The sequence below is a fragment of the Cynocephalus volans genome, chromosome 12 (genome assembly GCF_027409185.1).
Source record: "Cynocephalus volans isolate mCynVol1 chromosome 12, mCynVol1.pri, whole genome shotgun sequence".
Taxonomy (NCBI): domain Eukaryota; kingdom Metazoa; phylum Chordata; class Mammalia; order Dermoptera; family Cynocephalidae; genus Cynocephalus; species Cynocephalus volans.
The window spans coordinates 69,486,974-69,511,323 of NC_084471.1; the positions used below are offsets into that span (position 1 = coordinate 69,486,974).

At 40.3% G+C, this 24,350-nt stretch overlaps 1 protein-coding gene across 1 annotated transcript in view; it reads left to right on the forward strand.

The window, feature by feature from the left end:
- FAM186A (family with sequence similarity 186 member A) overlaps positions 1-21,953 on the forward strand; it is a gene marked incomplete at its 5' end in the record, with an annotated part of 89,548 nt that extends 67,595 nt beyond the window's left edge. Inside the window, 10 exons of the mRNA XM_063074599.1 lie at positions 212-3,204; positions 4,033-4,293; positions 4,792-5,691; positions 5,836-6,002; positions 6,399-6,622; positions 6,848-7,191; positions 7,282-8,297; positions 18,734-18,926; positions 20,989-21,125; positions 21,767-21,953. Coding sequence (XP_062930669.1) covers positions 212-3,204; positions 4,033-4,293; positions 4,792-5,691; positions 5,836-6,002; positions 6,399-6,622; positions 6,848-7,191; positions 7,282-8,297; positions 18,734-18,926; positions 20,989-21,125; positions 21,767-21,953 — 6,422 coding nt within the window. The remainder of the gene's footprint in view (positions 1-211; positions 3,205-4,032; positions 4,294-4,791; positions 5,692-5,835; positions 6,003-6,398; positions 6,623-6,847; positions 7,192-7,281; positions 8,298-18,733; positions 18,927-20,988; positions 21,126-21,766) is intronic.
- Between the last annotated feature and the right edge of the window lie 2,397 nt (positions 21,954-24,350).

The following is a 24,350-nucleotide window of genomic DNA, read 5'->3' on the forward strand; positions in this document are numbered from 1 at the left end:
TGGGGACCGTCTATTCTGCCATCTTGACTGGAAGTCTAATACTGTTTATTTTGGAGCTAAAGTTTTCTAATAAATTATCATATTTAGGATATTTATCCTATAGTTTTCTGTTAATTTAGGCTAAATAGTTTAGGCTTAAACATACATAGAGAACGACACAAAATAAAAAATGCAATCTCATTGTTTTATGTTTTATGTTTTTTTCTTCCAGTATCTAGAAGTACTCTATGGAAATCTTGGAAAGAAAGAGTTATAAAGCGACCTGCAACAGCCCGTGCTTTAAGACCAGATCAGATGATTAGTGATCAATTTGCAACAGATAAAAAGGTTTCAGAAATCCAAGATATGCTACAGGAACTCATAGGTACTGCAATGTTCACTAAATTGGAAAACCATGCTATTAAATATATATCATCAACAATAATAAACCTTTCTAAAGCTTTGAGTGTGCTAAATGATGAATTAAAAGTTACTAACTTTCAAAGTGTCAATATGGATGCAGATGATACACGTGAAACAGAAAAAGAGCTCTTCCTGAGGATAATACAAGATCTCAGTGAAGAAAATGAAATGCTTCAGAGGAAACTTCAAGATGCAGAAGAAAAATGTGAAAAACTTATTCAATCAAAAGTTGTTACAGCATATTCCACATCATCAGACTTGAAAGTGTTACCTGGGCTTTCTTCACAGTCATCTATGCCCATTACCAAAGATGGTGACACAGAGGACAGTGTGGACAGTATGTTAGCCAAAGAATTTGAAAATATTGAAGATGAAGTCCCCCAAAGAGGGATCAAAGTCTCTGGGATAAAGTGGGACTCAGCTATTTCATATAGAACTCAAGTGGAAATGGCTCCAGATTTAACTGAACAGCAATACCCACTACCTGAAAAAAAACGGAAAAGGCCTTCTGAAGATACTACTGAAGATATCACTGAAGCTAACATATCACTGAAGAAAGGTGATGTCTTCCACTATCAATCACAGAAAAGAAGGCACCCATATGTACATGAGAGTTCTGGATCAAATCTGAGTGATAATAAAGGTGAATGGAAAGTCTCAGAGGCCAAACTTAATCAATACCCTGAACTACAAGCCCTGGAAAAGAAGAGAAAAGAAATAAAGTTGTCTTCTGAAGACCAATTGAAGTTATTCACTGAATCAAAAAGCCAACATTTCCCTTCTCCTGAAACAAAGAGCCAAGGTGGCAAAAGTGGAACAAGTAGTATGTGGGAGCAACTCAGGAAGCTCAAAACTGAATATGCATTGGTCAAAAGCCCAATTCCATCAGAAACTAAAGTGGAACCCATCACTGAGTCAATGGACAAGGAGAGAAAAAGTGAAACGAGTAGAATGATCCAATTTGATTCTACCTCTAAGCCTCAAAAAGTAAAAATTAAAGGACAGAAATACCAAATCTCTTCAGGAACTACCACAAGCAAAGAAAGAAAAATTAAAGAGAAGGAAATATTATCCTTCACCAAACAAGTCAAGTCTCATCAACTTGTTAAATCACAGTCAAGGATAGCTAAAGAGACTTCAGAATCTACCAGAGGTCCTGAAAGTCCAGATGGCAAAAGTGAACAGAGTAACTTAGAAGAATTTCAGAATGCCATAATGGCTTTCCTAAAGGAGAAAATTGATAACGTAGGAAAACCTTTTGATAAAAAGACTGTGCTGAAGGAGGAGGAATTGTTAAAAAGAGCAGAGGTTGAAAAATTAAGAACCATAAAGGCAAAAATGGAGGAATATTTCCAAAAAGTGGCTGAAACTGTGACTAAAACATTGAAGAAATACAAATATATAAAAAAGGAAGGACAAGTTGGAGAGAAACCTATGAAAACAAAAAAGGTAGTCCCATTTACGCCAGGATTGCATTTTCAGAAGTCACCCATTAGTTCAAAGTCTGAAATTAGCACCTTCCTCTCATCTGAGAGCACAGATCCAATAATTAATAATTTAACACAAATGATCTTGGCTGAAATAGAAAATGAAACAGATGTTCCAACAGTCTCGATACTAGAGAAAGACGATGAGGAAAAGGAAAGAGAACAGCAAGAGGAATATTTGAAAGAGGGTGAAGAAAAAATGTCTGGCATGAGTATCAAACACCAGTTGCAAAAAGAAAAAAATCTCTTGAAGAAGACCTATAAAATGAGAAATAAGCATATGGGGAAGAAAACAGTCTGGCTCCAGATGAAGGAGGGAGAGCAAGAACAACAGGAGCAGAAACAGTGGCAGGAAGAAGAGGTGTGGAAGGAACAGCAAAAACAGAGGATTCCAAACTGGATCGAGCAGGATAAGATGCAAAAGCAAATGGAGAAGGAGGAAGAAGAGCATCAGAAGCCAAAGCAGCAGCTAGAGGCATGGGAGCAAAACATGAAAGAGCAAGGGGTGCTTTTGGAGAAGGAGAACAGAGAGAAGATGAGGCAGGTTCAGGAGGAGGTGACACATCTGGAGCAGAACCTGAGATGGGAGAAAGAAGAGGAGAAGCCCAGGACAAGGAGAGAGGAAGAGGACCTCACAAAGCAGCAACAGGACAAAGCAAAGAAACAGACAGAGATTGAAGAGAAAAACCTTGAAGAACTAGCAAAACCGGTCACCCAAACTACAATGACATTAACTCCCAGGTGGAAGACAATATCAAAAGACATAGTCCAGTTATACCAAGGGGAAAAATTTCATAGGAATCTGAAGACATTAGAGATTCTTCAGGATGGAAGGCAGTCCATACCAATTTCCCCTCCCACGTCCACACAACTGTCCCCAACTGGGGCCCTTCCTATACCTAGACAGCCTTTCACAAAGTACCTCACTCACACTCCTGAGCAGGCCCAGGACATGGGGATCACTCTCATCCCTCAGCAGATTCAGGCACAAGGAGTCACTCTCACCCCTCAGCAGGCCCAGGAACTGGGAATTACTCTCACCCCTGAGCAGCTACAGGCTCAGGGGATCACCCTTACTCCTCAGCAGGTCCAAGACTTGGGGATCACTCCCACTACTCAGCAGATTCAGGCTCAGGGGATCACTCTCCCCCCTCAGCAGATTCAAGCTCAGGGGATCATTCTTTCTCCTCAGCAGGCCCAGGACCTGGGGATCTCTCTTACCCCTCAGCAAATTCAGGCTCAGAGGATCAGTCTCACCCCTCAGCAAGCTCAGGACCTGGGTATCACTCTCACCCCCCAGCAGATTCAGGCTGAGGTGATCACTCTCACCCCTCAGCAGGCCCAGGACCTGGGTATTACTCTCACCTCTCAGCAAATTCAGGCTCAGGGGGTCACTCTCACCCCTCAGCAGGCCCAGGATCTGGGGATCACTCCCACCTCTCAGCAGATTCAGGCTCAGGGGGTCACTCTCACCCCTCAGCAGGCCCAGGATCTGGGGATCACTCCCACCTCTCAGCAGATTCAGGCTCAGGGGGTCACTCTCACCCCTCAGCAGGCCCAGGAACTGGGCATTACTCTCACCCCTGAGCAGCTACAGGCTCAGGAGATCATTCTTTCTCCTCAGCAGGCCCAGGAACAAGGGATAACTCTCACCTCTCAGCAAATTGAGGCTCAGGGGATCACCCTTACCCCTCAGCAGGCCCAGGACCTGGGGATCTCTCTTACCCCTAATCAGATACAGGCTCAGGGGATCAGTCTCACCCCTCAGCAGGCCCAGGAACTGGGAATCACTCTTACCCCTCAGCAAATTCAGGCTCAGAGGATCAGTCTCACCCCTCAGCAAGCTCAGGACCTGGGTATCACTCTCACCCTCCAGCAGACTCAGGCTGAGGTGATCACTCTCACCCCTCAGCAGGTCCAGGACCTGGGTATCACTCACACCCCGCAGCAGATCCAGGACCTGGGTATCACTCACACCCCGCAGCAGATTAAGGCTCAGGGGGTAACTCTCACCCCTCAGCAGGTCCAGGACCTGGGTATCACTCTCACCCCTCAGCAGATTAAGGCTCAGGGGGTCACTCTCACACCTCAGCAGGCCCAGGACCTGGGTATCACTCACACCCCGCAGCAGATTCAGGCTCAGGGGGTCACTCTCACCCCTCAGCAGGCTCAGGACCTGGGTGTCACTCTCACCCCTCAGCATGCCCAGGACCTGGGTATTACTCTCACCCCTCAGCAGGCCCAGGACCTGGGGATCACTCTCACCCCTCAGCAGATTCAGGCTCAGGGGTTCACTCTCACCCCTCAGCAGGCCCAGGACCTGGGGATCACTCTCACCCCTCAGCAGATTCAGGCTCAGGGGGTCACTCTCACTCCTCAGCAGGCCCAGGACCTGGGGATCACTGTCGCCCCTCAGCAGATTCAGGCTCAGGGGGTCACTCTCAACCCTCTGCAGATTCAGGCTGAGGTGATCACTCTCACCCCTCAGCAGATTCAGGCTGAGGTGATCACTCTTACCCCTCAGCAGGCCCAGGACCTGGGGATCACTCTCACTCCTAAGCAGATTCAGGCTCAGGGGATCACTCTCACCCCTCAGCAGATTCAGGCTCAGGGGGTCACTCTCAACCCTCAGCAGGCCCAGGACCTGGGTATTACTCTCACCCCTCATCAGATTAAGGCTCAGGAGGTCACTCTCACCCCTCAACAGGCCCAGGACCTGGGTGTCACTCTCACCCCTCAGCAGATTAAGGCTCAGGGGGTCACTCTCACCCCTCAGCAGGCTCAGGACCTGGGTGTCACTCTCACCCCCCAGCAGATTCAGGCTGAGGTGATCACTCTTACCCCTCAGCAGATTAAGGCTCAGGGGGTCACTCTCACTCCTCAGGAGATTAAGGCTCAGGAGATCACCCTCACCCCTCAGCAGGCCCAGGCTCTGGGGATCACTCTCACTCCTAAGCAGATTCAGGCTCAGGTGGTCACTCTCACCCCTCAGCAGGCTCAGGACCTGGGTGTCACTCTCACCCCTCAGCAGATTCAGGCTCAGGGAGTCACTCTCAACCCTCAGCAGGCCCAGGACCTGGGGATCACTCTCACCCCTCAGCAGGCCCAGGACCTGGGTATCACTCTCACCCCTCAGCAGATTAAGGCTCAGGGGGTTACTCTCACCCCTCATCAGGCCCAGGACCTGGGTATCACTCTCACCCCTCAGCAGATTCAGGCTCAGGGGGTCACTCTCAACCCTCAGCAGGCCCAGGACCTGGGGATCACTCTCACCCCTCAGCAGATTCAGGCTCAGGGGGTCACTCTCACCCCTCAGCAGATTCAGGCTCAGGGGGTCACTCTCACCCCTCAGCCGGCCCAGGACCTGGGTATCACTCTCACACCCCAGCAGATTCAGGCTCAGGGGGTCACTCTTACCCCTCAGCAGGCCCAGGACCTGGGGATCACTCTCACCCCTCAGCGGATTCAGGCTCAGGAGATCACCCTCACCCCTCAGCAGGCCCAGGAACTGGGGATCACTCTCACTCCTAAGCAGATTCAGGCTCAGGAGATCACCCTCACCCCTCAGCAGGCCCAGGACCTGGGGATCACTTTCACCCCCCAGCAGATTCAGGCTCAGGGGGTCACTCTTACCCCTCAGCAGGCCCAGGACCTGGGGATCACTCTCACCCCTCAGCAGATTCAGGCTCAGGGGGTCACTCTCACCCCTCAGCAGGCCCAGGACCTGGGGATCACTCTCACTCCTAAGCAGATTCAGGCTCAGGGGGTCACTCTCACCCCTCAGCAGATTCAGGCTCAGGGGGTCATTCTCACCCCTCAGCAGGCCCAGGAACTGGGGATCACTCTCACCCCTCTGCAGATTCAGGCTCAGGAGATCACCCTCACCCCTCAGCAGGCCCAGGAACTGGGGATCACTCTCACTCCTAAGCAGATTCAGGCTCAGGAGATCACCCTCACCCCTCAGCAGGCCCAGGAACTGGGGATCACTTTCACCCCCCAGCAGATTCAGGCTCAGGGGGTCACTCTTACCCCTCAGCAGGCCCAGGACCTGGGGATCACTCTCACCCCTCAGCAGATTCAGGCTCAGGGGGTCACTCTCACCCCTCAGCAGGCCCAGGACCTGGGGATCACTCTCACCCCTCAGCGGATTCAGGCTCAGGAGATTACCCTCACCCCTCAGCAGGCCGAGGAACTGGGGATCACTCTCATCCCTCAGGAGGTCCAGGATGTGGGATTCACTCTTTCCCCTCAACAAGCCCAGGCAATGGGTATCACCCTCACACCTGAGCAGGCACAGGTACTGGGGGCCCCTGTCACTCCTGTCCAGGCCCAGGCATTACAGTTTCCTCTCACTGAAGAGCAGGCCTGGAAAGTGGATGCTCCTATCACTCCAGAACAGCTTCAAGAAGCATCAAACACTATTACTCTAAAGCGGTTCCAAGCACTGGAAGTCACTTCCCTTCATCAGCAGACTCAGGCATTTGGCACTCCTCTCATCCCGGAATGGGTTCAAGCAATGGGAGTCTCTATCACCCCAAAAAATGCCTGGTTGTCCGCTGCCACTATAACACCTGAGCAAACCCAGGCTTTGGGGTCCCCTATCACCTTAGAACAGGCTCAAGCACTGGGAGTTCCTTTCTCTCAAGAACAGCTCTGGAAATTAGGTGTCCCTGTCTCCCCAGATAAAGCCCATTCTTTGGGATCTCCCCTCACTCTTGAGCACGTCCAACCTTTGGGCGTCCGCATCCCAGAACAGCCTCGCTCTGGGGGTATTACTCTCATTTCTAAGCAGGACCTGAAATCAAGAGCTCCTCTCACTAATGAGAAGCACTCACGACTTTGGGCAGGTCCTCCTTCAGGGCATACCCCAGATGTTGGGATCTTTCCTGTTCCTGATAAATCCATGACATCAAGTGCTCCTCACATTCCTAAGCAGACCACTGCGTTGGTTCCTTCCACTCTTAGACAATTTCAGAAAGTGAAGGCTTCTCTCCCCACTGGGCAATCCATTACATCAAGATTATCTCCATCTGCTCCTACTGCTAAGTCCTCTATATTTGGGGTCTCTTCTACTCCTTTGCAGATATCAAGGCCTTCTCTCACCCAAGCCCCCTTTGCCCCTGAAATATCCCTGGGATTGGGGATTCCTTCTGACTCTGGGAAGCTCCTGGTACCACAGACCCTTCCTTCTTCTAGACAGACTGTGGTCTATAGAGGTCGATCCACTCATGAGCAGTTTCTAGCAACAGAGGTCCCTCCCACCCCTGGGCAGCTCCCAATATCTGGGGCTACTCCCACGCTAGTGCAGCCCCTTAAACTGGAGGCCCTTAAGTCTAGACAGTTCTTCATAACTAGGGGCTCTCTGACTCCCCAGCCACCTCTGATATCAAAGGTCCCTCTTGCCCCCAGGCAGCCTCTCATATCTGGAGTCCCATCCATCTCCGGACAGATTCCCAGTCTCTGGGCTCCTCTCTCTCCTGGGCAGCCCTTGGTTCCTGGAGCCTCTTCCATCCCTGGAGAGCTCCTAGAATCTGGACTCTCAACCTTCTCTGAGCAGTCCCAGGCATTCCAGCCTCCTGCCACCCCTGAGCAATCTCCCTATCTGCAGGCTCCTTCTATCTTTAAGCAGCATCTGGCACCGCGGACCCTTCCCAGGCAAGCTTCCTCATTATGGATCCCTCCTATCCCTATGCATTCCCCCATACTATGGGCCTCCCCAGTCTCTGGAAAGCCCCAGAAAGGTTTGTCCTCTTCCATCACCAGCAAAAGATTGGCAGTTATTTCCCAGAAATCTAAATCAGCATTGGCCCATCCCAGAGCTCCAGATTTTGAGGTATCTCAAGCTCCTTTCACCACTAAGAAGTTTCAAATGCCAGGGGTCTCTGACACTTCTGAAGAAACCAAGCTGCTACGAGAAACTTTTGCCATGGAAGCATTTAAAACACTTCAGCCCCATCTCATGGATTACAGGACACCAACATTACAAACCCCTTATATTGATGAAGGGGCCCTTTCCACTCTCATGAAGCCTATAACATCATTACCTTCTCTTACTACTCAACTACCCCAAACATCACAAATCTCACCCTCTGAATGGGACCAGATATCCCGATTCCCCCCTATAGGGAAGCCCTGGATATTGACTTCAGTTTCAGGTATCAAGAAACCCAAGATGATGGTGCCCCCTATCTCTCTCCAAGATCTTGAAGAGAAGAGGTATCTTGTTGATGTTCAGGCTCAGAGGAATAACCTGATACTATTAAATTGGGCCACAAAAACTTTTGGACTCCCTTCACAGCTACATACAACAGCTAGAAATCTCATAATCGAGACACTTCACATGGACACAATTCGACTGGGGTACCTATTCCACAAGTACATTGCCTTTAGGTTGATCCAGCATGCCAGGTAGATTGTAATTATTATATGTCCAGTTTTCTGGTATAGTTCTAATTTCAAATATCCTCCTTCATCGCCCTGGAAGTATATTCATATTTGTAAGATCATGTGTTCTAAAAGATTCTCTTACAGAAGGTCTGTGGGATAGAAGCCTGTGTAAGAATGCAAAAGGAGATATATTTTTTAGAAAATAAGAAAGGACATATCACATGATCCATTTATAGAAGCCTGTGTAAGAATGCAAAAGGAGATATATTTTTTAGAAAATAAGAAAGGATATATCACATGATCCATTTATAGCTCTAGCAGAGATGCTAAGGTATATTTTGTGGATTATGGTCAATCTCTAAAACATCAACTACAAAAGTTTAGAGATGCTTGCCAGTTATTGTGAATTTCTTTCATTGTCTTCAGTTCGCCAGAAGATGTATGGTTTTTAAAATGAAGAGGGCAGGTATGTATAAGGTGTGCCATGGCAACTTTGCTGCTGTAGTGATCTAGAGGCAGCAGGTCCTGGTCCTGATTTTTAACAATTGCAAATATCAGAAATGGGTCAGGGCAAGTGACAATTGTCCTGCCATCCCTAACAATTGTGTTTGAGGTTACCAACCTATTGGTTTAGTGGAAAATTTTAAATCCAAAATTACAGGATGCCAAACTAAAAAATAATAACAGAAAAAGTTACCATTAATAATAGAAATAACTTATGTAATTTATTCAATAAGTATTTATTAAATGCCTATTATGTACCAAGGATTGTTCTATGTTCTAGGGAATGAACAAAACAAAGTCCCCTGTTCTAGTGAAACTTATCGTTTTGGGGGACCAAATTCATTTGGGAACTAAGAATTGGAGCAAAGCACAAAAGGAAGACATTTTCAGGATATTATCAGGACTTTTAATCTCAAAGCTTAAGTCATTTGAGATTTGTTGAAAAATGTTTTACTCTATACCTGTCTTTAGTATTTTCTTTCCCGACTGAGTAGCCCTAGTCTTTTAAATCTGTCTTTCCTTGTGAACACTTTCATCCACTTGAGAATTTACAATAACATATTTCTGGTCATTCCTCAGTTCCCTCATATGTTTTATCCTTTGTTATATTTATTGATTTATTATTATTATTTTCATATTTTTAAAAGATGACTGGTAAGGGGATCTTAACCCTTGACTTGGTGTTGTCAGCACCACGCTCTCCCAAGTGAACTAACCGGCCATCCCTATATAGGGACCCGAACCTGTGGCCTTGGTGTTATCAGCACCACACTCTCCCAAGTGAGCTACAGGCTGGCCCCTCTTTGTTATATTTAAATTTTTTTTAAAAAGTAGTACATTCATCTGATACAATATTCAAAAAATACAAATGGAAAAGTGAAAGTTTCTCTAATAGCCCTCTCTCTGACTCTTTCCACAAAGCTAGTAAAGTTATGTCCATCCAGAAATAGTTTCTACATATGTAGGAAGGTACATATGCTCCTTTATCCCCCTTTTTACATATTTTAAACAGTTCAGACACTTGATTTTTTTTCATAACTTAGATATTAGGTGTTGGATAACTTAGGTACTAGCATCTAAAGAGCTTACTTATTCATTTTATGGCTGCATAGTATTCCAAAGTCTAGATTTACCAGAATTTATTTAACTTCTGATGGACATTTATGTTTTTTTCAATATTTTGCTATTATAAAATAGACTTCAATGAATAATTGTGTATGTATGTGTGTATATGTATAGCCCTAGAAGTAGAATTTAGACTTTCTGGATCAAAAGGTAAGTCCTTTTGTCATTTTGATAGATTTTTGTCAAATTATTCTCAAAAGAGGTTGTGATAATTCACATATTGATCAGCAATATAAAAGAGTATTTTCCCACATCAAGACTAGTACTGCGTATTATTAAACATTTTTGTTCATTGCTAACATGATAGACGAAATATGGCATGTCATTGCTTTAATTTTCATATCTTTTATTATGGCTGAGGTTAAGCATCTTTTCACAGACTTAAGAGCCATCTGTATTTTGTTTGCTGTGAAGACCTTATTCAAATACTTCGCCCACTTTTCAACTAGGTTGCCAAGGTTTTTAAAATTGATTTGTGTGACATATTCAAATATTTGGAAAACTAGTTCTCTGTCTGTGATATAAATTGCCAAATTTCCCACACTTGTTTGACTCTGCTTTTGGTGATTTTTGCTTTGTAGAAAATTTTGATTTTTCTATGTTTAAAGACATCAATATTTTTAGTAATGTTTTGTGATTTAGTTATAAAGGCCCTCTCCACAATAAGATACATTAAAAAATTCTTTCCAGATTTCTTTTAGTAATTTTAAGGTTGGTTATTAATTTTTTAGTTTGTTTTACACTTAAGTCTTTGACTCACAACTTTCTGTTGTGAGATATGGACCTGACATTTTTTTCCCACATGGCTACCCAGTTGCCCCATCACTATTTACAAAATAATCCACTTTTCCCCCTACTGATTTGAATGCACTTTATCATAAATTCTTGTATCATTTGGGTCCATATTTGGACTTTTTATTATTTTCTATTGATCTGTCTATTGATGAGACACTTTCATTCTGTGTTATTTATTGTAGTTTTATATTTATGATGCTGAGTCTTTGTGGTAGTTATTAGTGTTATTTGCCAGCACTTGTAAATAAAATGTGAGCAGAATTGATGTGTGTCATTTCTGTGCTGACCTTGTCATTGTTTGAGACCCTCCAGAGTTTCCTTTTCATCTGGCATGATAACCGACAATGTTCAAGGTCATGGCGGTTCTTTTAGTCTGTGTCCCTGAGAGAATACAACGAAGCTCATACCCTGCCAAGCCATGATTCATAGTATGAGCAACAAGTAAACTTTTATTCTTTTAAGCCAATGAGATTTGGGAGTTATTTGTTAAAACAGTAAAACCCAGCTTTTGTTCACTAATATAGTCTTCCTATCCAAGAAAATGGTATACTTTCCTTTTTGTTCAGGTTTATGTCTGTGTGTCCTTCAGGAGCATTTTACAGTCTTCATCTAGCTCTTGCATATTCTTCCATAAGTGTATATCCCGGTATTCTTTTATTTTTGCTGTTGTTGTTATTGTAAATGTGCTCTTTTCCTCTGATATTGTGGAACTGGTTATTATTTGTATAAATGTATCAATTAGAAGTGGTTGTTATTTGTACAAATGTATCAACTTTGTATGCAGCCATCTTACTATATTCAAGCATATAAAAGTTTCTCAGTTGATTTTCTTGAATTTTTCAGGTATATAAATCATCTTGCCTGCAAAACAATAATTTTTTACACCTAGATTTTCCAATTTTTAAACATCTAATTTCTGTCTCTTGCCTATGAGTTGGTTAGGACCTCCAGAAAAATGTTAAAAATAGTGGTAACATGGCTATGAGGCCGTCTTTGTTCATTTGACTTGCCCTGAGTAACAGCCAGGAGTGTCTTTCCATGGCCCCATGTTATTTTTTTCCCAGGAAAATTTCATCTTCAAGAGTGTTTAAAAGTATGACTTACATTTATATTCTCATTTCTGAAAAGTTGCAAAACATTCTTAATCTTAATCAATTTCAAATTTTTGTTATTTTCTCCATTCCTGTGTAACTCAGATTGCCAAAATGTGATTTGTTCTTTCATTGCTCATTATTACAATATAATTAGAAATTGGTTTAAGAAACTAGTGGTGATAGCAGACATCTTTCCAGTATTTGTCATTAAGAAGAATGCTGACTTATGGGTTGAAATACATTTTATATTGCTAAAGAAGAATCCATCTGTTCCTGTTTTATTATGTTCTTTTAAAATCAAGAATAGATGTCAAATTTTGTTAAACTTGTTAAATAACATTTTGTTAAGTGTGATTCCAGCAGTTCATTTTCACATGGATTAAGAAAATATAATTTTTCTCCTTAGATCTATTAGTATGATTAATTATATTAAACCATCATCACATTCCTGGCATAAATCCTATTTGACCTTAGTGTATCCTTCTTTGAATGTATTGTGGCATTCGTAGTATTAAGGATTTTTTGCATTAATATTCATTAGTAAGTTTGGCAGGTGGTTTATTTCTTATTGTATTATCTTTGTCAAGTTTTGGTATCATTTTAAGCTTGCATCATTAAAAAATGTAAAAACTTATCTTTTTCTATGCTCTGGAACAGTTTAAGTAATAGTAAAATTAGCTGTTCTCTTAAGGTTTGGCAGATTTCACCTATGATACTATATGGGCTTGGTTTATTTGGGGAAAGTTCTTTAACAACTTTCTCGATTTTTATATAACAATCAGTTTGTTTAGATTTACTGAAGATTTTGAAGATCTAAGTGACATGTTCTGGCCTGTTTCAGTAAAATCATTTAAAATTGAAATAAATGGATCAACATTTCATAACAATATTTAACTTTATAAAGTTATAACTCTAATCCCATTGTATTAGTCTGTCTTCTGATACTTATGACAGAATACCCCAAACTGGGTAATTTATGAGGAAATAAAATTTATTCCTTACAGTTTTAGAGGCTGAGAAGTCCAAAGTCCAGGGAACACATCTGGTGAAGGCCACCTTCTACAGCAAGGCAGGGTGTCACATGGCAAAAATGGGCTGAGCAAGAGAGCTAACCTGCTCACTTACTTGCTCTCCTTTTAAAGCCACCAGAACAACACCCATTACTCCATGAATGGATTAATCCATTCACCAGGGAACAGTCCTCACAATCTAATCACCTCTTAACTTACCTTTCAATTACCATAATTGGATTTCCCACCTTCTTAACACTGCTCCAAGGGGGATTGAGTTTCCAATACATGAACTTTTGGAGGACACATTTAACCCACAGCATTCACCCCTGGCCCCAAAGGTCATGTCCTTCTCACTGGTAAACACATTTATTCCATCCTACAAATCTTCTTTCAGCTTGAAATTCCAAAGTCTCATCTGTGAAATCAAACAAGTTATTTATTCTCAAGATACAATGGAGGGACAGACATAAGACAGAAATTTGCATTCCAAGATAGAGAAATAAGCCAAAAGAAATGGGAAACAGGTGCTAAACAAGTCCAAAATCCAGTAGGGCAGGCATCAGATCTTGAAAGTGGCAAATAATCTACCTTGACTCCTTGTCTGGTATCCTCTGCACACTAGTATGGGGGTTGGGCCTCCAAGTCCTTGGGTAGCCCCACTCCTGTGGTTTGCCTGGTCTCAGCCCATGCTTCAGTTCTCCCAGGGTGGTGTTGCACACTGGTAGCTCTACAATTCTGGGGTCTCCATGGCTGTCCCACTCCCACAGGCCAGCAGGCATAGACCTTTTGGGGGTTCTCTGTTGCAACTCCAACCCCACATTTCAGCTCAGCATTGGTCCTGTGATGAAAGGGGCTTGTGATGGAAGCGAATGCCTCAAAGATCTCTGAAATGCCTTTGGGGTCTTTCTTCCATTCTCTTGCTTCTCATTTACCTAAAACCTCAGAATGGCCCTTACTGTCCATATTTCTATCAGCATTCTGGTCACCACCAATTAAGCAACCTCTAAGATGTTCCAAACTTTCCCTGGCTTTCTGGTCTTCTAAGCTCTCACCAGAACCTACACTTTCTCTAGCCTCCTCCTCAAAATTCTTCCAGGCCTCTGCCCTTCACCCAGTTTCAAAGCTGCTTCCATATTGTTGAGTATTGGTTATAAGCAACACCCCACTTCTTGGGTACCAACTTTCTCTATTAGTCCGTTTCTGTTGTTTATAACAGAATATCCAAAACTGGGTAATTTATAAATAAATATAACTTATTTCTTACAGTTTTGGAGGCTGGGAAGTCCACAGTCCAGGGGGGCACATCTGGTGAGGCCCTTCTTGATGGCAACTCTATAGAGCCCCACGGTGAACAAGGTATCACATGGTGAGAATGGGCTGAGAAAGAGAGCTAGCCTGCTCACTTGCTCTCATTTTAAAGCCATCAGAGCCACACCCATTACTCCATGAATGGATCAGTCCACTCACCAGGGCATAGTTCTCACAATCTAATCACATCTCAAAGGCCCCACCTTTCAATGACCATAATTGGGTTTCTTACCCTCTTAACACTTACAACAGGGATCAAGTTTCCAATACATGAACTTTTGAGGGACACATTTATCTCACAGCATCTATCAAAGATCAATTCATGTTTTAAGAAAGCTCTTCTTTAATATTTAATGTTATAATAATAAAATAATACAAGTAACAAGGAATAAAATATTGACAAATAAAGATTCTGTAACAAAGATGGCTGGGTCAAGAAAATTCTAATATATGTGACAGAAAATATTACAGTAATATAAACTATTTTTGAATAAACAAAGTTCTGTAGAACCTCTATAAATGAAGATTTCATACTTAAATACTAAAATATAGCTTTAGAGTTGTATTACCACAATTAGTGAAGCATATCTGAGAAAGGATGATGGTATGTAAAATTAGACCAGATCATGATAATGAGGCATTTTATCTTCATACATATTGAAGAAATTCCTCAAAGGTACTAAATGCTGTGGTAGTTAGATAGGATCATTTAATTCATCGACATTTTTTGAATATCCAATACTCACAGCAACTTTGTTGGGCCCAAGGGGGTGGAAGGATAGAAGGATATAAAGATGGATAAGTCCTACCCCTGTCTTCAAGACATTCAAAGTCTACTCAGAGAGACAGTCACACAGAGAGATGATTATACAGTATGATGTGGAAAGAACAATGATGGTGTATGTACAAAGTGTATAGAAGAGGACTGAGGGGAAGGGAGAGTTAGGTAAAGCTTCTCGTAATTCAGACCTGTGATCTGTGTCTCAAAGAATCAGTAAAAGTCAGTAAGATGGAGAAGTCAGAAAGTGCAGCAGAACAAAGGAGGACAGGAGGAAGAAGCTGTGTGCATCTGTGGGTGCGTGTGCATGTGTACATGTGTGTAAACTACTTTGCTGCTGATAGCACACAAAGAATAAGCAAGATGTGGCAAGAGATGAGACTGGAAAGATAGGGCAGATAAAAGAGAATACTAAATGGTATGCTAAGAAACTTGTATTTCACTCTGTACGTGATAGAGGATAATCAAAGAATTCTTAGCAAGGGAAGTGAAATGCCAATAATGTGGAAGATGGATTTAAGAAGAGTAAAGCTTCATGCAGAGTCATAAGTTAGAACCAGATGGCATCCATCTAAAAGTCTTGGAGGAATGTAAGGGTGAGAGTGGAATTACTAATCAAAATTTCCTGTTGTCCTAAAGAGATTCTATGCCAGGGTGATATTTTAACAGGATATTTCAACTCCTATTAAAGAAGGGCATTCATGGCAGGCAAGCTGGTGGGTCTGCAATAGGAAGCAGAATCACTAAACTCTTGAATAGTAAAAATTAATAAAGTAAATATAAATTTTCTGGGAGAATCAAACTTGTCTAATCTAGAATTGTTTGAGGAAACACTGCATAGATAAGATTATTTAAATTTGATTATGTATATACAGAGGGCTATAAAGCATCTACAACAAACAGGAACTTTAGACATATTATTAAATTTAACTTGCAGATGGGAAATCAGGTTCAGAAAGCTCATCCTATTTGCCCAAATCATACAGCTAGTAAGTGGTAGAACTGAATTCAAAAAACTTATTTCCAAAGCCCATACTATACTATGCTACATACCGTATTATGTTGCCTTGAAGTAGAAAACAGTAATAGTTTTACAAGTAAATCCTAATCCTGCTTTTTCTTAAACATACTTTGAAGCCAGGCAGACCTTGGCTCAAATTTCCAGTTCTGAGTCTCTCTGAGACTTAAATGCATTGTTTATAAAATAGATATAATATTTACTTTAAAGGATGGCTGAGAAGGTTAAATAACATATTAATGTTTCTAGCACAATGACAGACCCAATAGTAGATGTTCAGTGCCTTGGGTTGAATGTCCCCTCCAAACTTAATTCCCACTGTAACTGTTGAGGGTGGGAAATCCTATTATGGTAATTGAAAGGGCCCTTGAAGAGGTGATTAGATTGTAGGATCATGACATAATGAATGGATTAAAAATGGTGGTCAGGGGCATGGTTCTGAAGGCTTTAAAAAATGAGCACGAGAGGTTAGTTTCTGCTCCACCATTTTTTGCCATGTGAGACTCCTACATTGCTGTAAAGCCACCATCAAGGCCTTCACCAGATGTGTTCCCTGGACTTTGGACTCCCCAGCTTCCAAAACTGTAAGCAATAAATTTTGTTTTCTTAAAAATTACCCAGTTCCAGGTATTTTGTTATAAGCAACAGAAATGAACTAATATATTCAGTAAATGGAAATCATCTTCCACATTAAAAAATATTCCTAGGGTTTTGATCCCTATACCAGCTGCCACCAGGAAAGAAATTTTTGAAATAAAAGATATTCCTTAGTATGAGGGCAATGTTTTATCAATATAAATGGGATTGGCTAAGAGAGTAGAAACAAAAGGTAAGGAGGATAAATGGCCATGTTTCTAGATAAAGACGTTTAAATACTGAGATACCTTAGTGTTTACTACTGAATGAAGGATTCAGAATATCAAGATAAGTTATCTCTAAAAATGCATGAACAATAAAATTCCTAAGTTTTAAATAAACTAAACTTTTCCAAATAGTGAAATACGATTTCAATAATGAAAAAGTATGGGGAATATCTCAAAAGGCTGCATAAATAGGCAGAAAAATGGCAGAAAAGATCTGGTGTGGAAAGAGGCTTATTGGAAAACTCAGAAAGTTAATGCATTTATGTATTAAATGATCCATATATACAGTAAGTTCTAAGGTATTAATTATGACCCACAAAAGAGACCTAAGTGCTAAGAGTTATTCTCTTCCTCTCTAGGTGGACAGATAGATAGATAGATATTTTTAAACAAAATCTCAGATAAATCTTACTGATTCACCTGAGTGAAAAAACATATATTTAAATGCTTATATTCAGAAAAATATCTTCAGTGAGTCCCCATCACATAGCAAAAAAAATCCAAACTCCTTAAAATACTTTTTTTTTTTTTTTTGCAGCTGGCTGATACAGGGATGAAAATACCTTTTAATGCCTTTCATAATCCAGCCATTCCAGTCTCATCCCCCACTTATATTTTCATGTATCTGTGGTCTAAAACAATCACAGGGTACTCACCACTCCCAAAAATATAACTTTCATTTTCTTAAATTTACGTATAGTATTCCCTCATCCTGGAATTCCCCATCCCCTTTTTCCCTGTTCTGCTGGTAAGTACAATAGTTCTCAAATTTTAGTAAACTAAGATTTGTCTCAGATTTTATAAAAAATGCAGATTCCTGAAGCCCACTATCAAGATTTTGATTCAAAAGGTTTGGGGAAGCATCCCGGAATCTGCATTTTTAATAAGCACCCCAAATGATTCAGTCCAGGTGATCAGGGTCCACACTTTGAGAAATATTAGTATCATGGAAAGAGAGATCTGTGTTTGCTTCCCAAATCTGCTATTGATTATTTATGTGACTATAGAAAAATTACTTAACTTTGCTGTAAGTTAAGTTTTCTCTCCTATAGAATGGCATGGCAAAACTCTGTTTAGGACCACCAAATGTGGTATACATTATGCGTGGGGGATGAAGGAGGGAGAGGAAGGGAGAATATTTTCACGACTGTTCAAGATTCTATTCCACACCTTCCTATAAAGTCTTCTTTATTAATTCTTGTTAGAATTAATTATGCTTCCCTTTTTGCTCATGTGGCATGTTTATATTTCTTTTTATCATTTATTTCATTCTATCTTTGATATAGTTAATTTATTAGTCTCCTATACCGCATTGTAAGTTCTCTGAAGGCAAGGATACTGTCTTTTTCATAATTGTATTAAGTACCTTCTGTGTGTCTTACATATATCAATGTGCAATGTGTACTAAAAAATAGTACTTTGTCCCCTGAGGTAATTTTTATTACAAATAGGCATATTTAAACTTTTAATAAAATAACACTAGGCACCTTTTGGGGTTTTTTTTTGATGGGTGGCTGGTACAGGGATCCAAACCCTTGCCCTTGGTGTCACAACACCATGCTCTAATCGACTAATCTAACCAGCCAGCCCCAACTGATTTCTTTTTTTTTTTTGAAGGAGGCAGGGAACCGGCTGGCCAGTACAGGGATGGAACGTTGCACCTTGGTGTTATCAGCATCATGCTCTAACCAGCTGAGCTAACTAGCCAGCCTCTAGGCAACACTATTGTAACACTAAATAACTCCATGAAAAGTTAATAAAAATTTGATATACATATGAATTTTTGAAAGTTTATTCATATAGGGAACTAGATAAAGGTCTTGTTAAACAAGCCTCCCATCCCCATCCCATCCCTCTCTATTTACTAGGGATGAGATGAGAATTGAAAGAAACTGAGAACTGGTTTACTGAGTTAGGGTCAGTAACCATATCAATTTAATTATTGTTAATTTTTTCAAGAAACAACATAATCAAACGAATAAAAGCCATTGAAAACACGGGTAAAGGTTATGAGACCCAGAACCTCTACATAATGCTGAGCAGAATTGACAACTACCAGAAAAAGGTGATGCAGGTCTGGACTGAGAAGCAGAAGTCTTTAGAGCAGAAACGGAACCAGTGCCTGAGGAAAATAACACACTTATTTAGCCAGGTAACCTGTTTTCCATTCCCTTTCTCCAGTGTGTTGTAAAAAAAGAGAAAGTGGTAAGCTTTGAAAATAACATTTACCGGGAGAGACCATGTGTATTTGTTTCCTAGGGCTACTGTAACAAATTAACACAAACTTGACCACTTAATACAACAGAAATTTACTCTCTTACAGTTCTAGAGGCTGGAAGTTCATGAAATCATGGTGTTCATAGGGTTGGTTCCTTCTGGAGGCTCTGAGGGAGAAATGTGTTTCATGACTCTCCTAAATTGCTGTTGGCAATCCTTGGCATTCCTTAGCTTGTAGCCGCATAACTCTAATCTCTTCCTCTGTCCTTCACATGGCCTTCTTCCCACTGTGTCTTCTGTCCCCTCTTCTGTCTCTTATGAGGCCACATGTCACTGGATTTAGGAACAACCTGGTTAACCCAGGATGATTTCATGTTGAGATCCTTGACTTAATTATATCTGCAAAGTTTTTTCAAATAAGGACACACTCAGAGGATCTAGGTGGACATATCTTCTGACAGGCATTCAACCCACTATACCATGACTTCAGTGAAACTCCTCAATTGGCAACAGGAATACTTACTTGCTAGATCTCTAGATGAGAAAAAGACAAGAATAGGAGAGACTTCCAGAAATGCTCAACTCCTTCCTAGTCAACTTACATCTACCAGCCTTCAGATGTGAAACTTCTAGAAGTCAGTGCTCTCTAACTGAATCCGGGTGGTTATTTCTCTCCTCAAAACTCTCAGGAAGCTAGCATTAACATCATGAGTTTAAACGAAAGAGGTGAGAGTTTGTCTAACTGGCCTACATAACACCAGGCACAAAAGATCCTGTTAAACTCTGACATCCATTCAATATGTCTCAGAGCACCCTCTGAGATTACCATCAATATGTTTTTGAGAGTCATAACTGACCTTCCAAAAGGTTACAGAGCTGAGATTACAGTTCTTTGCTCTGGGATTATGTGCTCCGGAATGCCTAGCACAAGGTGTAGTTCCAGGAACATTTTATATCTATATATCCTTTTCTTTCATTAACATTGATTAATTTATAATATTAATTTACTGGCTACTTTGGAAAGTACAGAGAGACTTCTCATCATAGCCTGACCCAAATCAAACATATATTATGAATTTTTCAGAACAGTTACATTTTAAATATTATAGCTTTTTGTCAAAAAAATAAATATACCCCAGCTTTTGATCCCACAAATATGGCCAATGTAGATAGAATAAAGCAAGATGAGTTGGCAGTGACAGTGCTGTTTAACAGGAATCACAATGTCTAAAATGATTAAGGGTCTGTGGTCAGGGAAGCTAGAATCCAGATAATGAGTTATGACTATCAAGGCATAAGGAAGGGGGAGGAAAAAGCAAAAGGAATAAGAGGGTAAATAGGAATAAATACCTTACACTGAATCAGGGTGGTGGTCAACAGGGTTGATTCTGCGACCAAATTGTCTGGGTTCAAATCAACTTTGCCACATACTGGCTGAGTGACCTTGGGCTAACCACTTAAGTTTTCTGAGCCTCAGATTCCCCATATGTAAGACAAGGATAATAATAGTACCTACTTCATGAGGTTGTTATAAATACCAAATGAGCTGACATATGGAAAGTGCTTAGCTCAGTCTGGCATTCAGTAAGTACTCAGTAAATGTTAGCTGTCATTACATTTGCATAGTGCTTCACAATTTACAAAGTGCTTCCATATATATTATCTTAAACAATTCTCACAACAACTCTGTGTTATTTATCCCTGTTTTTAAAATGAGGAGAAGGAGGTTCAGATAAATTAAGCAACTAACCCAAAGTCTCATTGCTAGGAAATAAGAGGACTAGAACTGGAGCTTAAGTAGGACCAAGGTTTTTATATATCATAGTGGTCACCTCTGAAATTGTGCTTGTTGGAGGCAGGAGGAGGAAGAGGATTTGCAAATCCGTGGAAAAGGAGGGATCAGTTTAGTCTAGGGCCAGCTCAGAAGATCTTCCTAAAGATTTTGGCCCTTTCTTTCCACGGTTGCCTTTTACAGATTTAACTTTTTTTTTTCTTAGCTCCAAGAGATGTATAAATTGAATCTTAGTCAACCTATCCCCTTGATCATCGACAAAAAACATACACCTGCCTCTACCAAATTTGTTCAATGGCCACTCCTAGAGGACAGAAAATCTGACATATTCAAGAAATCTAGGTATGTGGTATAAAGACTGACATTAAACTTTGTTTGGATGATATACAAGACCGAATGCTTTCTTTTTCTGCCCAAAATCTTCTTCCCCTTCCCCATAATTATGATATGGTGCAGTGAAGAGTCTAAGGGAGTATTAATGTCCTTAGCTAATCTAGTGAGAGGTTTATTTATATATAATTCTACTTAAATATTTAACATCTGATTTTGAGTTCCTTTAACAAAAGTGAAGCTGATTCTTCCTAAGAAACAAATTGTTTTAAGAATATATAATAAAGAAACTTAGAATAATTAACCCCTCTTTTCTCTCCCTCTGTCTCTCTCTTTTTTTTTTTTAAGAAAGCAGGAGCTTCGAGAAGGAAGGGGAGAAGATATATGGTCAATAAACTCTATGAAGCTAAGAAGGTAGTTTTAAAAATGGATTGCTAGGTGAATCATGAAAATTTCAGCAAATTCTACTTTTTTCATGCATCTCTCCATCAAACTGGGCATAATTAATGCTCCTCAGTGCAAGGGGAGGGCATTATAGGACAAGGTGGTGGTGAACAGAAGAGGGGAGCAAACTCATCACACTCATTTATTTTGATTGGCTGTGGAGCTCAGGAGAGTTTTTTGCTTCCAATTAATGCTCTCTGATTCTGTAGACAAGAAGACCAGACGGAGGCAATCTGGAATGCTGATCTGTCCACTTCAAGTTATCCAATAGCAGAAAAGACATCAATACATTCACATTGGGCCAAGCTTGGTGGGTACCCAGACGTTCCTAGGCTGCTCCAGTTAGATGTTCAGTCTACCTTCAGAAAATCTCTTGCATCCATGCAATCACGGTAAGTTAAGGATTGGAAGCACTCTGGTAACTGGGCGTTTGGTCATATACCTTTTGCTTCTCTAATTTGATTTTCTCCTGCAGCAACAGGGAGTTACCAAAAGTAAGTATCTGTTGTGAGGCTAGACTCACACCAGTCAAAATAGTATAAATCAATTAATTATTAGTCTGTTAGAGTTTCTCTTCATAGGCCTGTAGATGTCACTATTGAATAGTATAAAACAAACAAACAAACAAACAAACAAGCAAAAACCAGTTATAATACCATGAACCTAATCTACCACTAGATAGATCTACCTTGAATTCCACCCTTAGGGATTTGTTAATGGAAGTACCAGAAAGACCATAGTAAAATACTTTTGTTCACATAATGGTTCAGTAACATAACCTTAAATGCAGTTGTCAATCCAGACCCAATTTGAGGTAAATTAGGTGCTTATGTCCCCACACTGAAGAGACTTGGAAAGAATAGGTAAGGTGATCATGTGGTTCCACATTTCCAAATTCTGTTGAACCAGGTTCTCACTTAAATAATTGGAAGTCATTATAGTGGAAGTAAAGAGCTTTGGAGTCTGCATTACCTTTTTCAGGGCAGGGAATTATTTAATATTTTAAACAAAGAATTTAGAAAATTGAACTTTTGTTAACCTGAAAATGTTCAGGAGCAGTCTGATCTCTTTCGGTGAAATCCAAGTCCTAAAGTAAGTAGTGGTGTTAACTCACAAATTGCTTGAGGCTACAGACACCATGAAATAAGACATTTAAAATTCTATAATACAGCAAAATAATAGCAAAAATATTACTATATAATGTATAAAATATAAAACCATATATCATGAGCACATGTGTCCATGAAAAAAAGTTATCAAACTAAATGTAACCGTTAAGTTGAACAAGCATAAGTTATAGGTCATCTTCCATTTTCCCTTACATTTTTTAGAGTGATGAACCTAATATAGGTTACTTTTAGGAATAACACTGCTAATTTGATGGTTATAGTGCTTGGGATAAGATATATACATTTTTCTTTGAATAACATTTCTCTTACCACAATTCCATTGCTAGGTTCAGCTGTTAGATATCTTCCTGACCTAACTTTCCACTTCTTACTCATGCTAAATCCCTGCAGACTTAGTGAGACCTTTACTTCCAGTTTACTTTTTTTTAGTTTTTTTGTTTTGTTTTTTTCAGACACAGTAGATTTTATTTATAGATTGATTGATTAAAATATTTACATCAATGGTGCTCTGTAGACTGCTTAATAGTCTGGTTTTTTTTTATTCTTTGATCAATAAAAGGTTGCAAAGTTCAACAAAATTTGCAAAACTTTACCTACACTGACCAAGAAATAAAGAGAGAAGACAGAAATTACTAAAATCAGAAATAAAGCAGTGGCATAGTAGAGCAATTTTTGCTGTGCTATAATATATGAAATATGTACTAGGAGTTTCTAACTTGGAGATTAGGTGCCTGAAAACTTTCATTAGAGTAAGAGACACCAAAAACAATGAAAAATTTTAAGACATTATAGGAAATAGTTGGGGAAATTGAAGTCTTGAATTTTTGCTAGCTCTAAAAAATGTTTTATATTCATTAAAAATAGAATACAGTAAATACTGGAAATACAATTTTTACACAAATTAGTAATAATGGGCACTATATGATCAATCACTATTTACCATTCTCCCCCTTTTCTTCTGACTAGAATCTCTTCAAGCTCTTCCCCCTAAAAAGGATGATATTTATTTTACTTTGTGGCAGTTAAAGGGCAAACCAAGAGATATCTTTCCCTCTAAGTTTAGTTATTATTATCATTCTTTTGGTCTCAGCTTAACCAATCATTCTTTCTGAGCTGCCTGCGGTGTTCACCTGTCTTTTCTTTTGTTCCACCTGCTTTCATTTCACAAATATTTATTGCTTACTTACCTTACTTACTATGTGTCAGGTATTATAACTAGGCACTGAGATATAAAATGTGGGAAAGTTCTAAGAGATCATGGATGCCAAGCAAAAGGATGAACATTTGCCAAGATCCAGGACCAGTAGAATATTGCATCTTTTGCTTTATCTCTTAAAAAATAAAAACTCTCCCCAAACTAAAAATGTCTGTTCTTCAAACAACACTGCTAAGAGAATGAAAAGACAATCCATGGAGTAGAATAAAAATTTGCAAAACATATAGTAAAGGAGTTGTTTTTACAAAGAACTCTTGAAACTCAATAAGAAAACAACCAACCCAATAAAAATGGGCAAAAAGTTTGAAAAGATAATTCACAATAGACAGTTAAATGGCAAAGAGCACATGAAAAATTTTCAACATTATTGATCACTAGGAAAAATAAAAATACTCCAAGGAGATATTATTATTCATCTACTAGAATATGAACAATATGAAAGACTGA